This window comes from Pieris brassicae, chromosome 9 (assembly GCF_905147105.1).
Source record: "Pieris brassicae chromosome 9, ilPieBrab1.1, whole genome shotgun sequence".
Classification (NCBI taxonomy): domain Eukaryota; kingdom Metazoa; phylum Arthropoda; class Insecta; order Lepidoptera; family Pieridae; genus Pieris; species Pieris brassicae.
Window position 1 is genome coordinate 8,232,056 of NC_059673.1, and position 20,746 is coordinate 8,252,801.

The following is a 20,746-nucleotide window of genomic DNA, read 5'->3' on the forward strand; positions in this document are numbered from 1 at the left end:
ACTGGATACATTTCAAATTAAACAAATATTAGAACCTTCCTGTCTATTTCTTTAGTAAGCTGATTTTGTTATTTCACAGCATTGCACAAAAGATACATAAACACTATTAAATGTAAAATGGAGATAGGAAGGCAAGCGCAACATAAATAATTAAAAAAATCGATCGAACTTTAAAGATTTAAAAAAGGCTTTACTTGAATTAAAATCTATTCTATACAATAATTATATCTAATAACATAAATTCAATTTGAATTTTAAAATCATTTAATTAGGTAACACAATGTACACTTATGAACGTCAAAAAAATAATTATATATGATATGCTTCTAATTTTACATTTACTGCAAGTTCTCAAATCAAGGGCGTAGAACAGAAGAAAAGAACTGGCAAGAATCTCTCCGCCACTCTTTTTATCACCTAGTTTTTTGTTTTAAGTGAATGCTAGGCAGTGTAATAATAATAAGAAATCGTTCATTTGCCAAGATAATGGTACAATTAGATCGATCAACTACAAATATCCATCAACTACAATAGGAAGCAGACCAAGGTCTCTGACAACTAGGACGGCTGGCTCGACGAGTAGTATAACTGTAAGCCAGCAATTGGGAAACTTGGTAGGATGTTTCTTGGTTCGCGGGCCATGAGACATTTTAGGTAGCAAAGTCAGCGCATTGAGCGTGAGTATTATAAGTAATTTATTTATTAAAAGCCGCGCCAAGAAAGCCCCATAACAAAAATGTGTGCGTGTACTTGTGTACACACGTAAGAAGTGAAACTTCCTTATGACATTATTTTTCAAAACATTTTCTACTATATGCAACTACAGAAATTGGCGCGTAACCGAAAAATGTGACGGTGAATTTTTTTACAACGCCGATAAAAAAGTTTCACTTCAAAAAGAAGTTATACATTTTGCAAACAATATGTGTTCTCAATAATAAATGCGGACGGCGTGCACATACATAATGCTAATAACATTTCAATGTTAACATTCAATCTGCACAGAGTTAGATTACTATAGGATTACAAGACAAAATACCTGAAATTAAAAAAAAACGCAAAAACTTAACAGAGTGATAATATAATGCTCTTCATTCTAGCAAATAGGTTTAACAATAACAATGAGCTAAGAAATTTAGGCATTACTAAACGGGCCTATACGTATAAGTTTAGAGTCCCTTTTAAGATAATGTTTGAGAATATGATATATTTATGAAAAGTTTTTTTAAAAACAGTTTTACACAGCAAACAATTGAACAACAGTTATAGGGTTATTTAACAGTATTGTGACAGAAAAAATACGACGTAACCGGAATGTTAACATAAAAATATGTTTCGTTGGAAACTGCGTATTTTGTATAAGAGGATTATATTTCAATACGCAAAACAAGTAGAACCGGTATACATAAACCGCAGATAATGTATTGTTAGTATGACTAATCCATACACTGCAAATACCGCTAATTTGAAACATAATTAGGTACTTAAAACAGGTTTTAATCCATAGAAAAAATTTACTTATATTTTCACGCTTAAATGAATTGAGCTATAACAATCCTCTCACTGAATATTTTTATAAAGTATATTAAAACAAATGAAGATACGTAACTTTAACCCTTATTTAATGTATTGTCTATTCGACTTGACTCTATTTGACTTCGGGTCCTTAGAAAACAGCGTACCAATTCTCTGCCCGGCAATGCACTTGCGAGCCCTTTGGCTATGTGTTTGTCTATGGGTGGCAATACCACTTAACATAAGGTGAGCTTGTCCGTTTGCCCCCTGTTATATAAAAAATTATAAATAAAACTTTTACATCTCTGATGTTTTGATTAATGGAAGGATAGTAATTTCTGCGATTTCATTCTATTTATGGTCTCAAACATCACACATGTTAAACAAGGACAATCATACAATTATGAAATATATAAGAAATATACACGTGTGAAAATTACACGAGAATTTCTTCAGGCGCAGCGCGAACCTGATCCAACCTTTTCGCAATCGAGTAGCCCGCGATATCACTGCACTCATATCCCGCTACTTATATCTTTGACTGTGTCTTAATGTGCTATTTCCGAACTGCAAACATCTTCGCCACGGCATTACAAGCCATGGAGTTGAAGGACACACGTAAATATTAGACGTAGTCACGCAACAAATTATAAATAAATAATATAAATAATAATAAATTAAATCTTTTGCGTATTAGTATGTATGTAATAATTCATTCAATATGTAATAGTTACTTTGCCTTATATCATTTATTAGCAAAAAACATATCCATCGAGAAGTGTATTTCAGAAGCCTGGCAGTTCTCAGTAAAATTTTTCGTGTTCCCAGAAAAACTTCAAATGTAAATTAAACAATTTCCTTGCTTTTTCTTGCTTTGTGAAATTGTAATAATTATAACACATTTTTTTACACAATTTAACATTATGATGCAGCCTAACTCAGACTAATAAGTAATTCAAAAGTAACTTAATTTCCTAAACAGTATTTTTGACAATGGACACTTTAGTAAGGGAAAGAGACTAATCTTATGTACTATTAATTCTTTATTCATTATAAAATAAAGTAAATGTTATAATTTACTAGGTTATTAGTGACTTTTAAAAAGTTGCTAGTTCTTAGATTTGATGAAATCTTGGAATTTTTTTTTAATATGGTAAATGAAAATCTTAAATAAAGAACTATTGTAATCTGCAAATAGCCTAGCGACAGACATTGATTAGATTAAAATTATTCAAAGTGAACAAATATTGTGACGTTTAGGCCTATGCCTATGATAAGGTTTTCTCACGAACAAACATACTGAGTGGCCTACTTTACTAGATTAATATCGAAAATACTTCTTTAATTCGTTGAAATTTATAAACAATTGGATAACATAATAATGATTACCTTTTCATCTGTGCAACACAGTAACCACCAGAAAAACATATTGTTTAATAATACACTATTATAAAATATTAAAATAAATTGTTCACATATTGTGAAAACAAAAGATAAGTGAAACAAAATAAATAAAGCAGAAATACCATTGAATAATTCTGCTGTTAGTTAACACGTGTTCCTGTGAAATACTATTGGCCTTATGTGTCATTGGAATCCTAGTCAGCCTTCAGCAGAAATTGTATGCGTCGGTATTTCCGTGCCTGCTGCGTTTTTCAGTATATGATAACAAGGAACTGAAACTGTATTGGTAGAATTTCAAAATATATAGTAACGACTTTATTTTCGCATAATAAATAGTTCTATCATATTCATCACTATTTCTCTATAAATAATACAACATTTGTAAAATATCATATTATTACTAGGTTTATAATATATATAGACCGATCACCGAACAATAGGTAATTTCTTTTGAGACTTACTATCTACATTAACTTAAGAAATGCCAGTAAAATAAGTTCAGTATGTACACTATTTTATTACCTATAATAAATTTGATAATATAGAGAATGAGTGAGCGCTGATAGAGGTGCACCCTTTATCCCTTAATTGCATTGCCCTATCGGACCTTCGTTGTCACGCGATTTGGCGATGGCCAGACCAGCTTTCTTGCTTGATGTATGATGTTTAGCCCCTACTAGCCTTAACAATATCAGCAGATTTTAATGACTAACATGAGCTCCCGTATTTCTTTAGGGAATTGAGTATCGACATACCACTAAGTATGACTCAGTTTTGCGAATGATGCAGTTTATATATCAGGTAATGAACCTTTCTCTTCGTTTGTCGCATTTACATTTATTCACTTCATTGTATTTTGCAAATTCATCGACGTAGAGGGCACAGAGTACGACCAAAAGTATTCTTTCAATAGACTGTGTTATAACTGGTTAAACATGTTTTTGTAATAAGGGGAGTATTTCAGACATTTCCCAATATACTGTTGCTTAAAGGAGATAATTATTTAAATCATTTTTATTTATTTATGCCTGCTGGTAGCATGGCGATATAGAGACGTAAATTGACTTTAATTCATAGTTGTAGAGTGAATAATATATTGTTTTGTCTTAATTCGAATTAGTATTATCATTATGGTTTTTTCTCGATAATAAATAATATTGTCTACTAATAATAATAATCTTTCTTATTTTTTTCAGTTACTTATTATTATTAATAAATAATTGTCATTCTTCTATTGAGGGAAATGCTTGGTTGTGTGAGACTGATGCCTGCTACAGGTAAGAAGAGCTGTGTCACTAAAAACATATATTGGGACCAGTGTTTGGAGTTTTTGAATAACTTATGTTGTTTATGGACACATTCTTAAATAATAAGCTGTTTCCGTCTATAGTAACTTTATATGTATGCAGCATTTACATGGCGTCACGTTCATATGACTTAGCGTAATATTAAAATATTAGAGTTCGCTGACGACTTTGTACCAAGAAATAGATAAGAATAACTAAAGAAATAATTGTATATTACTCAATTTGTATAAAGTATATTACATAAATAAAATATTAGTAATTTAACAAAATACGATAAGGATCATTGAATATTTGGAAATAATAATTTTAAATATTATATATTTAAAATGTATAATAGCATATCATTTATTACAAATAAAGGAAAGGTCGCCAGGGGCTGGTGGAATGCGGGGCGGGAGAAAATATCGTCGTATATTTATTATGTGAACGAATAGAAAATATTAGATAACAAAAGGATTATTTAGGTAGTAGACGAAAAATACTATTTAAAAAGTGCGCAATTGTTTTTCCCTTAGTTAAATTGTTAGTCCGAGCTACCCTCAAAGTATAATCCTTTAATTATGCCACGTCTCAATATCTTTGTTTTTTGAGTCCATTCTATTTATATAGTACGTGTTATAGTATTATCTATTTATATAGTAATTATGCAGGAACATGCACCTAAATTGCCATTAGACAGAGCATTGGTGAATAATTGATAAAATTATGAGATAGAAAAACAAAAAGAAATCAGACTTTGACTACACAAAGGAATCGTTAAAATAATGTTGTATGACGGTAGAGCTTTAAATGTATTTAAATATATGTTTAAGTATTAAAGATTAATTGTCTAGTATTTCCAATATTCTTAACATACATAATATAATAAGTTTATAATTAAAAATTATTAAATACGAGAATTGAAACAAAAAAAAGTTTGCGGTACTTATTGGTTGAACGAGGAAAGTACCGGCTCTGGGGTTACCTGTAACGTAAATCTTTAATTAGCGCCTGTGCACTTGAACCCCACGGCCCATGAGTCTCCACTCTTAAAGGAACAAAATCGACGTTGGAGGAAATACTCATATATTTGAGCCGTTTATTATTATCCTCCTCTGCGGCTGCCCCAGCTTTTTTGTTTCTCTGAGGAAGGTGAGACGGGGCTGACGTGTCCACACAAGTAGCATCCCATTCCAAAGCCCGTCCCATCCTTCAACAACATTCCATCCGGCTGCTGACATTAACGTTGACGGAGGCAAGAGAGCGGCGTATGATGTAGTTAATGTCAATGTCAAATGTTACATCGAAATGAGAAGTTTTTTTTAACAGAAAAAACTAGTTTAATTTAATTTACCTTTTTTTTAGAGACTTTTACCACTTATATTTGTACCACTAAAACCCTTCTATCCTAACCTCTTCTCCGTTTTTTATAGGAGGAGACCTCTCCCACTAACTGATGTACAAAGTCCAAATACCTAAGACATATATTAATAAAATAATTTAATAGTAATAGATAATTCCGATCTGTAAGGTTCATTCAAAGATTCGTACGCTAATGTAAAACAAAAATCTTATTTAGGCTTATACTTGAAATAATCTTTTCATATCTAATTGGAAGAATATTCTATATTTTCTTATCTGCAAATCTGGATATAGATACAGTAACACAGGTGCAATACTGACCCTGCCAGATGTCCAACATTAGCGTCCCACTCCGCTGCTTGGGATATCGGTTCCCTTGCATTTCTCACACCCATCCCTTTTACACTTTCGATTAAATACACCTCTCTCTTTCCTTACTTCCGTAGGAACTTGGGGTGCAAAAAAGTCATTTTTTGTGCGATCGTGTGCGTGCCGTGCTGGTATTTCAAGGGGGTTGAAGTGATACGAATATATATTAAAAAAATAATTTATTTCTCAATCTTTATGTACAGATATTTACAATGGTATAAATTTCTATAAAAAATATGTGTATGATAACACAACTTTAATAAATTATTTGCGTATTTTTATTACGTTTTTGTTTAAAATACACTTTTAATGAATTAAATTCGAATTTCAATTGTAATTAAACATTGCGATGACTCTGAAATGGACTAACATTGTTATTTTGACTAAGGATATATACAACTTTTCGACATTATCCAAAATTCTGGCTGTCATTGCTCGGAGGACAACATCCAGTCGCTTAATTCAATAAAAGTGTATATTTATTAATTACTAACATTATAAAATCTATTCACAACCAAGATAAAAGCTTCGAGGGACAATTAAAGCTTATTTTTGGTCCATTATTATATCACACAATCTATATATAACAGTCTTTAATAATTTTGGTATAAACTCTGAGATCTTATAACACGAAGTGGCATAAAGAATATGTTTTAAAAATACAAGAGATCGGAAACAAAACAAAACATGTTGACGTGTATTTTTTGCTATTTTACTATTAGTCTGTGTTCATTAGAATTAAAAAAAAAACATCGCGCTGCAACCCTAATTGTGCCTCAGATTTTTGAATCTGTTCCATGATCATTTGTCAATCAAAAAGACAATTTGGTGATCAGTCTCCTGTGCCAGACACAAGCCGTCTACTTTTGGGTAAGACAAAGCGGTTTCCTCACGATATTTTCCTTCACCGTTCGAGCGCATGTTAAATGCGGACATAGAATCGAACATAGGGATCGAACCTACGACATCAGGAATGAAAGTCGCACGCTGAAGCCACTAGGCTAACACTGCTCTTGATTATCACTATATTTTATAATTGCAATCATCATTAAATGTTGTTAATTATACTCTTTTTAACTTTGAATTGTTACTTTTCGAGTTTCTTATTATTTTTTTCACTCACTGTTCTTTGTCACGTATTCATAAATAATTAATGTTATTAAACAAAATTATATCGACTGTGGTTAGAATAGCGGTTTCTTGAAATTAGTTTAGAGATCTTGGTATTTCCACACATAATAACAGTAGGAAAATAGATGCTCAGATGCTCATACATACATTAAAAAGACGTATCTACGGTTCAGTAAATTTAACTCTTATTAGATAATGAATATATCTTGGTAAGAAAACACTTTTTAAACGGATTTAAGCTATATATTATTATTAAAAACTTATTATTACGCACGCTGTAAAGCACGCGAAAGGTAGGAAAAATTAAAATTATGTAAATAATTATAAGTTTTTAATAATAAGTTTTTAATAATATACATAGCTTCAATCCGTTTATAAAGGGTTTTCTTAATGTGTAAAAGATATGTTAATAAAAGATTATAGGTACTATATCTTGTTACGACGAATTGTAAATTTTACAATAGAGGCGTAATTCTCTAATAAATTCTTTACCTATGCCTACATCAGTCGATTATCTCTTTGAGCACACACGAGATGCACATCCTTTAGATATTTTAGTATCTACCATTTAAAACAATGAAATGATCGAGTTTACGAATTTCTTCGACTAGTTTTTAAAGCCTTCAAAAAACACATTACCAAATTATCACACTTTATCGCTCATATACATAGTTGTTCTTTGTTATCATATTCTAATATGCTAATTCGGCCCCCCACGGCCTATACGGCTTTGAGCTGTTCTGTGAATATTGGTGATGTGGCGGATGATGAGGGTACGGAGCGGGGTAATGCGGTGCTGTTGGAGCCGGGTGGGGACCCGGAGGCGCTGGTGGCCCCGGTGGGGCTGGTGGAACAGGAGGATAATGAGGGTAGGATGGAGCCGCTGATAAAGGAGCCGCTACTGCTGTGGGAGCGATGGACGCTGTGGATGTTGAAGGCTCCTGGCCGAACCCGCTATGTTGTACCGGGGGGTATTGTGGGTAACCCCAATTGGCAGACTTGGCTGCTAACTCTCTCTGAGCAGCAAAGCATTGTAGGTGGCTCATGAGTCGAAGGCGTAATGGATCCTGGATGTCCAGGCCCTCACAACTAACCAGATACCTAGCTACTTCGGCTGCACATTCTCTGAATCCAATACTGTGGTAATCCATGGCGTACCTCTGAGGATCATAGGCGAGAGTATCGAGACCTGGAAATAAATAAATAAGTTTAATACTAATGCCACGGTACTGCATTTTATGATATAGGTATTTGTTACTACAACAGCACAGTCGAGCTTTCTATTTATTTCATACAAACTTAAAATTGCCTATTAGAAGCTTTATTAATTATTAAGAGCTTCATTTTGATTTTGAGTTTAATTTGTAAGTATGGTACATAATCAAAATTCACGGTCGTACGGTCTGATAGAGTTTTTATCAGGGAAAAGTGTTGAAGAGAATCACGCGTCAGTAAAAGACAATATTATTATTAGTCCAGACTAACTCGAGAAACGCAGATGTCGATTCGCGTCATTCATCTTTTTATAGAAGAAAACAAAAACTATTCTTCCCATTCAGATTCACCCTTTAAAAGTACCCTTTCTTATGCAACAAGTAGAGGGAGATAAAAGTATTTTAATAATATGTTAAAGAGAGACGTAATGTAACGGGAACCCTTTCCGGCAATCTTCCGGATAAAGGTAAAAAATTAATAAGATCCGCTATACTAGGGGTTTGTAAAGCAGGGCAGGAGGGCAGAATCCATCCCCTTGAATAATTTTGTCATTCAATACTAAAATTACTTATACCTTTCGTGATTATCTCTTGAAAGAACTTGCCAGGCTTAGGGTAAGGTTCAAAGACAAGTCTGCGTGTGGAATCTCCCATTTGCCAAAATTTTATCACCGTTTGATGGATGACAATTTCATGTTTAGCCAATTTGTTTTGTCAAGTTAGAATTTCTGAGTTTGTTCCTACATTTACATTAAAGTGAGATACCAACTGTTTTTATAGCAATAGTTTTAGCTTAATGCCAGTTTAAAGTAAGTGCCAGGCAAACTACACGCGAGAAAAAATAAACAAAGACATTAAAAGGAAACAAAGGGATAGGCTAGTTAAAAACAAAATATGGACGTAAACAAATAAAAGTATGAAAGAAGATAATACAATAAAGGATAAAGCAAAAGAGATTTTAGTCGGAAACGGAACACGTAGTAATTGTAAGGAATTTATAAAGCAGTTGCGGTAATATAGGGAAAACTGCGTTTTATAATGACCATAGATAAGAGTAGCATAAAGAATATAGAACAAAGAGCGTTTAAAAAATATATATGGTTCAAAAATACACGCAAATGGCGCCCATTTTTTTTTCTTATTTCTACAAGACCTTTGATCGTAAAGTGCTTCCGTTTGTCATAGATTACAAAGGACGCGTGATGTAGGTTAAGGGATGAAGATTATAGGAATGTGGTTTTTTAGTTCTGGTTGTCATTAATTTGATAGTATTGTATTTTTCAGAACTAACACAAAAATTATTTAATAATAAATTAATAAACTTTGAGATAAGTCTGCACATTGAAACGTTCATGACCACTACAAATTAGATTAACTTGCGATTAATGAGTAAATGTGTGAGAAAATACCTATATTTGCATAACACCCTAGCTAACTCAGAGGTTCAGCCCTCCGATCTGGGATAGCTATAGGGGCACGATTCCCACGCCACCCCTCTAACTGGTCTGTTTGATTACTTATCTTTTATTGATTTATCATTTATATCGGTAACCATTCGAAATATAACTCTAATCTTGGCCTAATTTTTAGTCTTCTTTTATATCCATAGAGTAACAATGATAGATGTGTTAATGCATATAACAATGTGAAAAAAGGGTAATATGATATAATATAGTACTATTTATCTATAAAAATAATAATATTAAAATTATTACAGTAAAGCAAAGGGTAGCATAGCAAAACGTTTCATTTGTTGGTATGAAGCTACTGAAAGGAAGGCTAAGTAAAAAAAAAATTAAGGCGAAACGAAGTTCGCATTCGAATATGTATTGGTTGGATAGTTAAATCGGAAATCTATGCATCATTAAAATAAAGGCAAATGTTACATTCAGCATTATAGAAATTTTGTCAGGCGTTCTTCTTTTTATATACTTAAATCAAAATCTTTTCTATTTTGCAATTAAAGAGAACGCATACTTTATAAATTGTCAATTATCTTTGAATATACTCTATGGATATTATAGATTATGATCTGTGATAAAATTCACCATAATCATACTATATGTACAATTATTCTATCAGTATTTGTGACTCCAGAGAGGAGAATAATTCATAAAGCATTTTTTATACCCCTAAGTGATGTACCTGTAAGGATGGCCTACTATATATTTTTTTTAAAATTTCGCAATAATAAATTCTTATAATTAGCGATACTAGCACTGTTATAATATTCAAATAGTACAAAACATTGGCCTGGACGTAAAATCTGCATTTTAAATATTAATGAATATTGTACAAAGTTAATTTTAAAAAAATAATCCTTCATTTCCTATGTGTGAAAGAGACAGTCTAATATCACTATCACTTCCTGTTTGTAAGTTTTTATTAGCGCCAGGTGTGTGTCCGTTTGCGCGTACCCCCGGAACACAATGACTACCTGTGGTTTGATGGTTTGTTAATTATTCGATGGCTCTTTAATAGAGTTAAGCATTCGTTACGTTTAAGTGGTCATTTTAGTCGTAAAGTGGAATGTATGATAATGGATCCATTTCCCGTGCCATCTGCTTAACGGCTTATAATTTTCATAAAGAAGACGAGGCGACTGAAGTTAAATTTCCACGATCGTGGAGCTTGAAAACAATGGCCGAAATGTATAGCGTTCGTTTCTCCTACTTTTTATTTATCTCAATATAAGGAAATGTGAGCGGTCTTGGCCTAGTGGCTTCAGCATGCGACTTTCATCCCTGAGGTCGTAGGTTCGAGCCCCGGCTGTGCATTGGACTTTCTGTCTATGTGCGCATTTAACATTCGCTCAAACGGTGAAGGAAATCATCATACATGCCTTAGACCCAAACAGTCGAGACGTGTGCTAGGCACAGAAGGTGATCACCTGTTTGCCTATTAGATTAACAAATGATCATGAAACAGATAGAAATCTGAACCTAAAAAGGTTGTAGCGCCATTGATTTATTTTTTCAATATAAAGAAATACTGTTGTTGAAGAAATATTTAATTCAAAATAAATTGTGTTAAATTTTACTTGTAGGCAGCATTTTTAGTACAATTTTAAGTTAATACATTAAAGTTTGAAGCTATGTGTATTATATTATATTATAACTGAGTGATTTAATTATATAGTAGTTGGAGCGTAAATCCGCGGGTGGGGTTAACCGCAAAGGGCTCTTTAACATTAATGGCGTGGTAAAGGTCAGCGAATCCGCAACGGAAGGAAATTAAATATTCCTTTATAAATTTGTTTTTTTCTAAAACCTTATAAGCAAAGTAAGTTTTAGTTATTAAAAAAAATAATGTACTGAGTATTATTGGCCTAGTAGCTTCAGGGTGCGAGCGATTCTCATCCCAGAGGTTGTAGGTTCCATCCCCGGCTATGCAGCAATGGACTTTCTACGTGCGCATTTAACATTCGATCGAACGGTGAAGGAAAACATCGTGAGGAAACCGTGTGTCAGGCACAGGAGTCTGATCACCATCATCACCATCATACTTGCCTATTAGATTGACAAATGATCATGACACAGATTCAAAAATCTGAGGCTCAGACTAAAAATGTTGCAACGCCACTGTATTATTTTTTTTTCTAATGTGCTAAGTTATGACTGGACTGGACGCAAATGTTTCTTGATTGACAGACATAATGTAGTCTGTGGAACTACTTATCCCATTGAAGAATTGTTTTGCAAGAAGAATATATATATTATTCCCGACATTGTCAATATTTTTTTTAGTAAATATATTTGATGCTTGTTATAGAAATTTATTACAGTTTAACAAATGTCTCACATAATATTATTGCAAAACATTTCCGCACATATTTGCAAGTGCGATCCGTTGTATCCTGCATAAAAAGTCGGCACCTGTTGACTAGCGTGGGAATTGGGCCCCCGAGTGATAAATGATAATACGACCGATAGCATGCTAATTTAATTACTAGATACGTACCTTGAGAAATTGTTAATTTTCTGTAATTATACAATTTAATATAGTTAAGTGTAATATTCGTATATACTTAACTTATTAATTTAAAAAAAGAGGCACGTAAATGCCCGATTAGTTAACGACTGATTTAAGGGAAGGCTGTGAGATTCTTTAGTTTGTCGTTTGCTCTATAGTGAATTTATTATTTCTACTAATGAACGAATCTGAACGCGGTTTTTACATTCGTATTTCAGGTCACCGTCTTGCTTAGTGTCATCAAATCTGTCAAACTTGGGTAGGAAACAATCTAAAGAAAAAATGGATTGACAGAGAGAGAGAAACAAAAAATCTGAGTGGACGAAAAACAGAACTTTCTTCTATAAAAGATAACCAACTTTATACCGTTTATATTATATTTCAGCACAGAGATAAAGGCAAAATTAAAAAAAATACTTTAGCATTCGGCAAAAGTCTACTTAAGAGCTTTTAAATTAATTAAAAAATGTACAGATATTTTTAATAAAAGCACGATGTTTAAGGCTATTAAAGGAATTCCATTTTTAAATGTTAACTGTCGACTAGTCATAGGAAAACGGTAAACTTTAGAAAATGTTTTTTATTGCGAGGAAGCGGAAACGAAGAATTTCAACAGGTCTAATTGTCGGATGTAACGGTGTTTAGATTTTTTAAACTGGCATAATCTGGTTTTCTTCCCTTGAAATTCCAATAAATATTTCTAGAGCTATGTCCTAGAGCTATATGTAGAGTATGAATTTGCTTTTTTTTGCTTTTTATTTTTATTGTATGGCAAATATCTTCTGTGCCTAGCTCAAAACTCACGTTATACGATATGTTACATATACCTGTGTTTGCCAGAAGAACATTTTAATAGGATGAATTTCCAAAATAATTTGTAAAATATATAATTATTTCAATCATTACTATAAGAGCTCTGACTGTTCCGTCGAAATGAAAACCAAAAGAGAAAGATTTTAAATTTGTATAAAAATAAATATGTAGTATTTAGTGTACCTTTCGCGTGAAGCATCTTCAGGTGGTCGACAGTCAGTTGTAGGATTTCAGCCTTTTCAAGTTTAGCAGAGCCCTGTTTCTCACATGCAGCCGGCACAAGTCTCTTTAGTTCTGTCAATGAAGTGTTTATTCTGTCTCTTCTCTTCTTTTCTATAACACCTCGTCTGCGTTTCCGTGTCATCAACTGACAGGAATCACCCCCTGTGGATCTATAGAGAGCATTTTATTAGACGGTATTTAATTTACAAATATGTATGATAATAATAAACAATTTTGTGTTGGGTTTTCAACGTGTGTGTGAAACCTAATTGATAATTACTCAGTCTAACAGCGAACGAAACACATAAATAATTTGTTGTATTCAAAAATATAACTGTATATCTTAAGATCGGAAATAAATCAATGTTTAGACTACATTGCTTTACTATGACAACAAAATACAATGAAAGTCGATGAAAAAACATTTCCGATACTAATAAGAATAGGATATATTATAAATGCCTAATACCCACATAGAAAGGCTCACCGTTCGCCGTGAAAAATGTTATCTTGCTACGTCGTAGCGCAAACTCTACAGTTGTATATTGAGGAGCGTTATTTTCATGAATGCAATAATTTTTAATTTTATAGTTTTCAAAATGGTTATAAAATAGTTTTAAAGTACTCACGTAGCGTCCTTGCTGCTTTCCTCTGAAAAAGCATCATCTTCGCTTTCAGAGTGTGTCCTTTTGTTCCTTTGAGCCGGCGCAGGAGCTAAGGTAGGTGCTGGAGGCGCAGGCGCTGGTGGCCCCCAGCCATAATTCCACTGGCTCGGCTGATTTTGCTGATGAGAAGCTTCCATATGTCTATGGTACTCCATCGTATTGCCAGTAATCACAAGTCTTTTGGGATTTTGAGGTCTATAGAACCTTTTTCAATGATAATAGATTTGGAACGTACTAAATTTATTTAAAAAAATACTCACACAAAACACAGTTCACAGATACACACAAATTAATCAAAGTAAAAGACTTAGTAACTTCTTATCAGTTTCAGTAAAGTTCGTAATTATCAATAGTGCGAGCATGCGACGGCGCACACGTGCGCACGCGTCGAGCGACGTTTCGGGAGTGTGCCGGACGCCGGCGGCATGCCGCGTGTGTACACCAAACCTCACGCAAAAATGTAGCTGTCCAAAAATCGACTCTATTTTAAGACATTAAGACTAACATACACGCACAATAATTATGCACCCATGGCCTATTTACAATTTTAAACGGATATTGCAAATAAACGATTTTGAATTCTACTACAAAAGAAATAGAAAAGCCTTCAACGCAGGAACGATTCTACAATGTCACTAACATTTGATATGTACGGCTATTATAATAGATATGGGAATATAGAATCTTTTCCGTTCAATTAAAGTGTATATTCGCGTGTAGATAAATAAGTTTTATGTTTTGGGATGCCGCGTGGCCGGCGCACGGTGGGAAACAGCATCAATTAGGAAACGCAATTTCATTGGGCTAACAATTGCTTTAAGGGGAGAACTTTATGAGGAGCGTGCGACTGCATAGGGATTAAGTTGGTATTGGGTGACCTACTTTCTATATACTTGATATTTCTATTGTGTTATACATATAAAATAGAAAGGTCCCTAATCTACAACATTTATTAAACTATAATCATGACCAACTAATTAGTATATAATGAAGTTTTGCGCTCCATCCCATGATCTGTTTTAGAAGATATTTTTTTGACAGTAAATAACTATATAGGACTTTTAAAAAACATATCATGTTCATAACGTGAATGTGTTTTTACTAATGCGCTGTTTTGTCATAGAGGAAACTCCTTCTCTATTAAAATGTTTGCAAGATTGTAATATTGATAAATTTGATTGGGTACTAAGATACTAACAATAAACAACGCATTCGCGGGTGTTCTAGGGCCGGGTTATCACTTACATTAGATGAGCTTTCAAACTGAGTGCTTTAAAAGACGACCTCTGATAATAATAAAACTCTTCAATAACATACTGAAATAGTTACTTCTACAAATCGGTTCATAAAATACATAAAGCATACGTTCTTAGAAATAAAGTATATTTAAGCCGAAGTATGTAGGTTTCATTTAACCTTTTTATAGCGCTCGTAAGATCAAACTGATGCCTATAAGCCGAATGTTTTAATACTTTTTCAAAAGGATTAAGTTTTTTGTAGGCGTGAGATGGTGGGACTTTTAGACAGGTGTCTTAAATCATTGTTATTGAACTTTTGTCCGCAAAACGAGGTCTTTTGTATCCATTGAGCACAAATATAACGACTCAAGTGCGTTTGTAAAACGTTCTATGCTTGTGAAGTATTTTTGTTTCAAATTGCTCAAGGGTGTTTTTGAGGTTTTTAAATACAATAATTGTATACTGAAATGTATTAGGCATTCCGTGGGAACTACAAGGAAGTCTAATAAATATTATTTCAAAATCTTAACCATTGCTAGACTAGATAGACTAGAAAAAAATATCGTAATATTCTTATTAATCGAAAAAGTATTTTTATTGTATTGATGTTAGATCTGGACACGAGCTATAATGAAATATTGTGGCTACATAATTGCCTACTATATCCTGAAAATTCAAAACAGATTTAAATGCAGCACATGGCTGAAAAATGTATATTTTGGCAATATTTCTGCAACAGTATATGGCTCATTATTTTGTCTTCACACGGTCTACATACATGGCTTGGCATTACTACCTAAGGCTGCAATGGCGGACGAATGCCAAAAGAACGCCGTAAAGCCAGACATCAATAATATGGCCGAGAAATATTGTAGTATTTTCGATTGCAAAGCGATAGTTCCGGCCAAACGGCGACACTAAACAATCATCGCACATACAAACAATATATGGCAATATCTCCCGGGCATACTAACAATATTGCCGAATATTGCATAGACTAGCCATAAATACTGTCTGATTCTACCAGCTACACTCTTGCTTACATATTCGTGAAAAAATGGCCCGTCGAGGCGTCGTAAACCTTTACATATAAATATTTAACCAGACGTTTTTACCCTAGCGTTGAATAATATTGACACGGGGATGATTCATGTTTAAAACCGCGAGGTTTTGTATAAAACGCGGGAATTGATATTCGATTGAAATTCTAAGTAGCTTCACTGCATGTTCGCTACGTGATTCTTCAAATACAAGAGAATTCTAGAGCAGTGCTGTCTAATAGGCCAAACGTCCAGTTAGTTTCTAAAATCAGTTTATTGCCTACCGGTATAATGTTTTTTATTTACTAGTGCAATACACAATAAATGTATTACCTAGTGGAATGTATTATTGTATTACTTATACGTATATTTTATCAAGTAAGTGAATGATTTTATATTATTAAAAATATAAATAGTTTGTTCAGGAATAACAGAATGTTGTCGGAAATTTGTTTTTTTCATCTTTATTAACCCAAAAATCGATGTAAGTAGAATTAAAAAACGACGACAATTAAAAAAAGCGTATAATGACAACAAAGAATCTTAAGATTATACAAATTGTGTCTCTTTAGAAATAATAAACCCGATAGGATTACAATCTAAGTTTCGTATATAATCGGATTAGTTTTTTGATACACTATTGACAAAATGTCCTTAGAAAACCGGCGGCTTTCAGCACATGCAATTTTAATAGGCCCATTCACTGTGATTATTAGCGCATACGAGGTGATATAATGACAAATATAAATTAAAGCTTTGTTTAGACGAAATTTAAGTCTTGGATTCGTTTCAAATCTAGGACTCTACAGCCTTTGATGGGATCAAAGGCTGTAGAGTGGGTGGTCCGTTGCGTGATACCCGCCGTCGAATTTTGGATCATTCGTGCAGATTTTTTGGCCAGAGTTTAACCGCTCGATGCGAGTCTGGGTTCGATTAAGAAGCTATAGTTTTGTTTTAAGCTCAAAAATCGCTTGTTTTCTAATAATTAGTGAAGCAGACACAAATTGGTACCAGGGCATGGGCTAAATATGTATGGTTAAAATAAAAATATCCATCAAACGATACTGCGTGTTAGTATTTATAAGTCAAGTTGCGGAACTATTTACAATCGAAACCGCTACATATCTTTTTACCTCAACTCGAAGGTAAGTGCAAACTAATCTTTATTGTATAAGTTATAAGGTAGGTAATATCAAAGCTATTGTACACGTTGAGCCGCATAGGTTCCCATGTGAAAGAGGGTACCACGGGGGTGGTTATAATTTCATAATTCAACTACTGCGTGGGATATTGTTTTTATTGTTTGCACTCTTAAGGGAAAAAGCGATGAATGTTATGCATTGACTTTACGGTAGTTTTATCGAGTATTCAAATAAGTCAATACAAGATTGATGTTTTTCGACGATCCGGCTCTTTTCGATCGGCTTGATGCTTTGGATTTGCGTAGAGATGTTGGTTCCCTCAGCATCTTCTATCACATTTATCAATGGGAGTGCTCTGAGTGGTCGGAATTCTATCATCAGACGTCAATACTGTCCATCTTAACGCCTGGCGTTCTACAAGACATTTATTTTTCTGACGAGCACCACTTCTTTGTGGAACCAACTGCCAGTAGAGGTCTTTGCAAACCACTACGACTCACTGAACTGACACAAAGAACAGTCACTGAAAGGTCACACCCGATACCCCATGGCGATGGGCGGCTGTTATAACTTTGTGATTTCCGCCCGTCCCATAAAAAATAATATTCTAACAACAGTACTCACAGTCGGCAATTACATTAATTCTAATACTAATACAAATATGTACATTGGACTAATAAAGATTCTTTTCAGTTTTCGATTATTACCACAACCTTATTTAACCACAATGAGTAGAGTTCCCTTCAAAAAGCCTCTGCCGTCTTTATCGAAAATTAGGATACTATCTAACTTATGAACTAACTAAATTAATTATGAAAATATGATAGAAGAGACTTTTATTGATTTTGAAAATTTTACTTATACAATATAAGTATATTACTAAATTTAAGTTGGCAAATGAAACTATAGTACAACCATAATTATATATGCTAATTCTATATACAAACTACATAAAGACAAGCATTCTTAAGTCGTAAGAACTATAATTTAGTTTGTCAGAACATATTTCGTGTAGCGATATGAAATAATCATAATTTAAGATTAGATTAAAGACTATATAACTTATACTATATAACTTACGACTTATGACGGCAAAACTTCAGTCGTCAATCATTTCTATGTTTATGCTATTAACAACAGAAACTAAAATAATGACCAACTGCGCGTTTGCTGAAAACATACCTTAACGGAAAGTCTCTTGAATATGTAAAAAACTACATATACCTGGGTAAACAATTAACATTCAACGATAACGGGGAAGCTTGATGGAAAAGACCAAGGAGAAGAACAAGAAGAGGGCGCCCCAGTTGGAAAAAGCTGGAGTAGGCCATTACCTGTGAAGGGGTCGGAACGGAACTGTAGGTAGCTAGGATATAGGATATATAGGATAACAAGATAAAAATAATGTATAAAATGTAAAACTTCTAAGCTGTATATTTTTTTGTCATGATTGGGAATTAAACGGGCTTCTTAATATTATAAAAATACCATTATTAATAGTTATTATTATTATTATACTACAATAATAAACAGGAGAGTTTTGCAATTTTATACAAACTCAAAACGTGTACCGATTTGTTCACTTTTACTATTAGAATGCCACATTATTCCCGGCTAACTAGTATATTTATTGAAAGAAAACAATTTTTTAACCGAATTAAAGCTATTAGTATTATTATAAACTTATAATTATTTAACATAATTTTATTTTTTCCGACGTTTCGTTCGTTGCATTACAGCGTGCGTGGTCACGGTGACTGAAATTTAAAATTGATTGTTTTCTTTCAATGTGTAAAAGCTATGTTAACCAAAGACAATACTATATTTATTTCCAAAAAGATTTCAAAACAAAATAGGCCGCTATAAAGAAGATAAAAAACGTCCTGTTATCGTTAGAGAAATTTTATTTAAAACCCAATATAACAGCGATGTTCACTTTAGGATAGATACGAGACTCGACTAAAAGTCAAGGTTAGGTCAACCCCGGTTCCAGACGTTTATTCTCGTCTGTAAAAAGCGTATTATGGTCTGTAGATATCATTTGATATGTTTGTATATTCAATTTATTATTATGTCATGGTTTCAAATTATAACAAACGCTAGCATGAAGGTTTGTTAGGACGTTTTACGAACGAACATTACAATTATGAACGAGAGTTAGAATCTCTACCTCTGTAATCTATGGAGGACAACCGAGAGAGTTTACCCACCACTACGTCTTTGTATCTAAGTCAATGAGAGGGTACATACTATGTATATATGTACAAATGTGTGAGAATTTACTGTATTACAATCACGAGTTCTAAAAAGCTTTTTTAAAATCACCCGGCCAAAATCGGCTTCCTGTTATATACCCATTGCAGATTATTTGTTTTAATTATCAGTTACTGGACGAAATAAGCCCGTCAGTTAAAATATACAAACCATTAGCTATATAGCAAAAAATCGGTACATCCCCACAGTCGCGTGCGAGTCGTGTGACCGACGCTGCGCACGCGCTCACACGCGGCCGACGCGCGCACTTGATTTAACTAAACAGGTGATCCGATATTAATTAATGGGGGTGAAATATTGGTGATAAGTATTGACTGAATCGAATTAAAAGCTGTCTCTTGGGTTAGGTTTGGTAGTCATAGAGTAGAATTTTTTGTGTCCATAATTTAATACAAATACAAAATTTAATACAAATTAAAATAAATACAAATTACAATATATAATACATATGTATATTAGGCACTACTAGGGCAGATATAGGCGGATGGACAAGGTCGCTTTATCGCATTTTTATATGATTGTGTTAATATAGAAGATGTCATAGATGTCGTCAACACAATTTTTTTTTATTATGGAATATAAGATACACGTATCACTTATTCCACGTCAATAAATTTGTACCGGTAGACATCCCTACTCATCGGCAAAGAAGACAGAGGGCCGAGAGAAAAAGCCGGCGTAAAAACCTCTCAGTACTCTTTTAAATTTCAAATTATCATACAAAATGACTATGGCAAACATAGAAGAAACCAAAAAGGAGATACGGTCCGCTCTTTATTTGTATTCAATTACAAAACTGTACGGAAACCTCGCAGTCCAGTATAAGGAAGCGGCATCTATTCACAGGCATGTCGTGTGAGCCAGCCATCGTTTTCTCAACCATATTTGAGGGAATTAAACGACCTGTTCAACCCAAAACGCCAGCAACATCGAGTTCGTCAACGTTTTTTTTCTGGATTTGAAGAAGAAAATCTGTATTATATTGATTTCATTACAAGTAATATGACCCCTATATACTAATGCAAATAAAACGTTAAGACTCAAGTCAATAAATAAGACATTTTTGAGGTTATACTTCTTTTGACGCGTTTGGGAAAAT

General features: G+C 33.4%; 1 protein-coding gene across 1 annotated transcript; it reads right to left on the bottom strand.

Moving 5' to 3' along the window:
- Positions 1-7,759: 7,759 nt before the first annotated feature.
- On the bottom strand, positions 7,760-14,108 carry LOC123714409 (hairy/enhancer-of-split related with YRPW motif protein). Its single transcript, XM_045668651.1, has 3 exons — positions 13,918-14,108; positions 13,250-13,458; positions 7,760-8,256 (listed from the first exon to the last, which is right to left on the bottom strand). Exons 1-3 carry the CDS (start codon positions 14,106-14,108, stop codon positions 7,760-7,762), a joined length of 897 nt encoding a protein of 298 aa, XP_045524607.1.
- Positions 14,109-20,746: the final 6,638 nt, after the last annotated feature.

Excerpts from the sequence above, each read along its gene's own strand:
- LOC123714409 (XM_045668651.1), bottom strand. The coding sequence starts at position 14,108 with ATGGAGTACCATAGACATATGGAAGCTTCTCATCAGCAAAATCAGCCG. Across the intron at positions 13,459-13,917 it reads GAAAGCAGCAAGGACGCTAC|ATCCACAGGGGGTGATTCCT; the intron begins GTGAGTACTTTA and ends TGCTCTCTATAG. Across the intron at positions 8,257-13,249 it reads GAAGATGCTTCACGCGAAAG|GTCTCGATACTCTCGCCTAT; the intron begins GTACACTAAATA and ends ATTTATTTCCAG.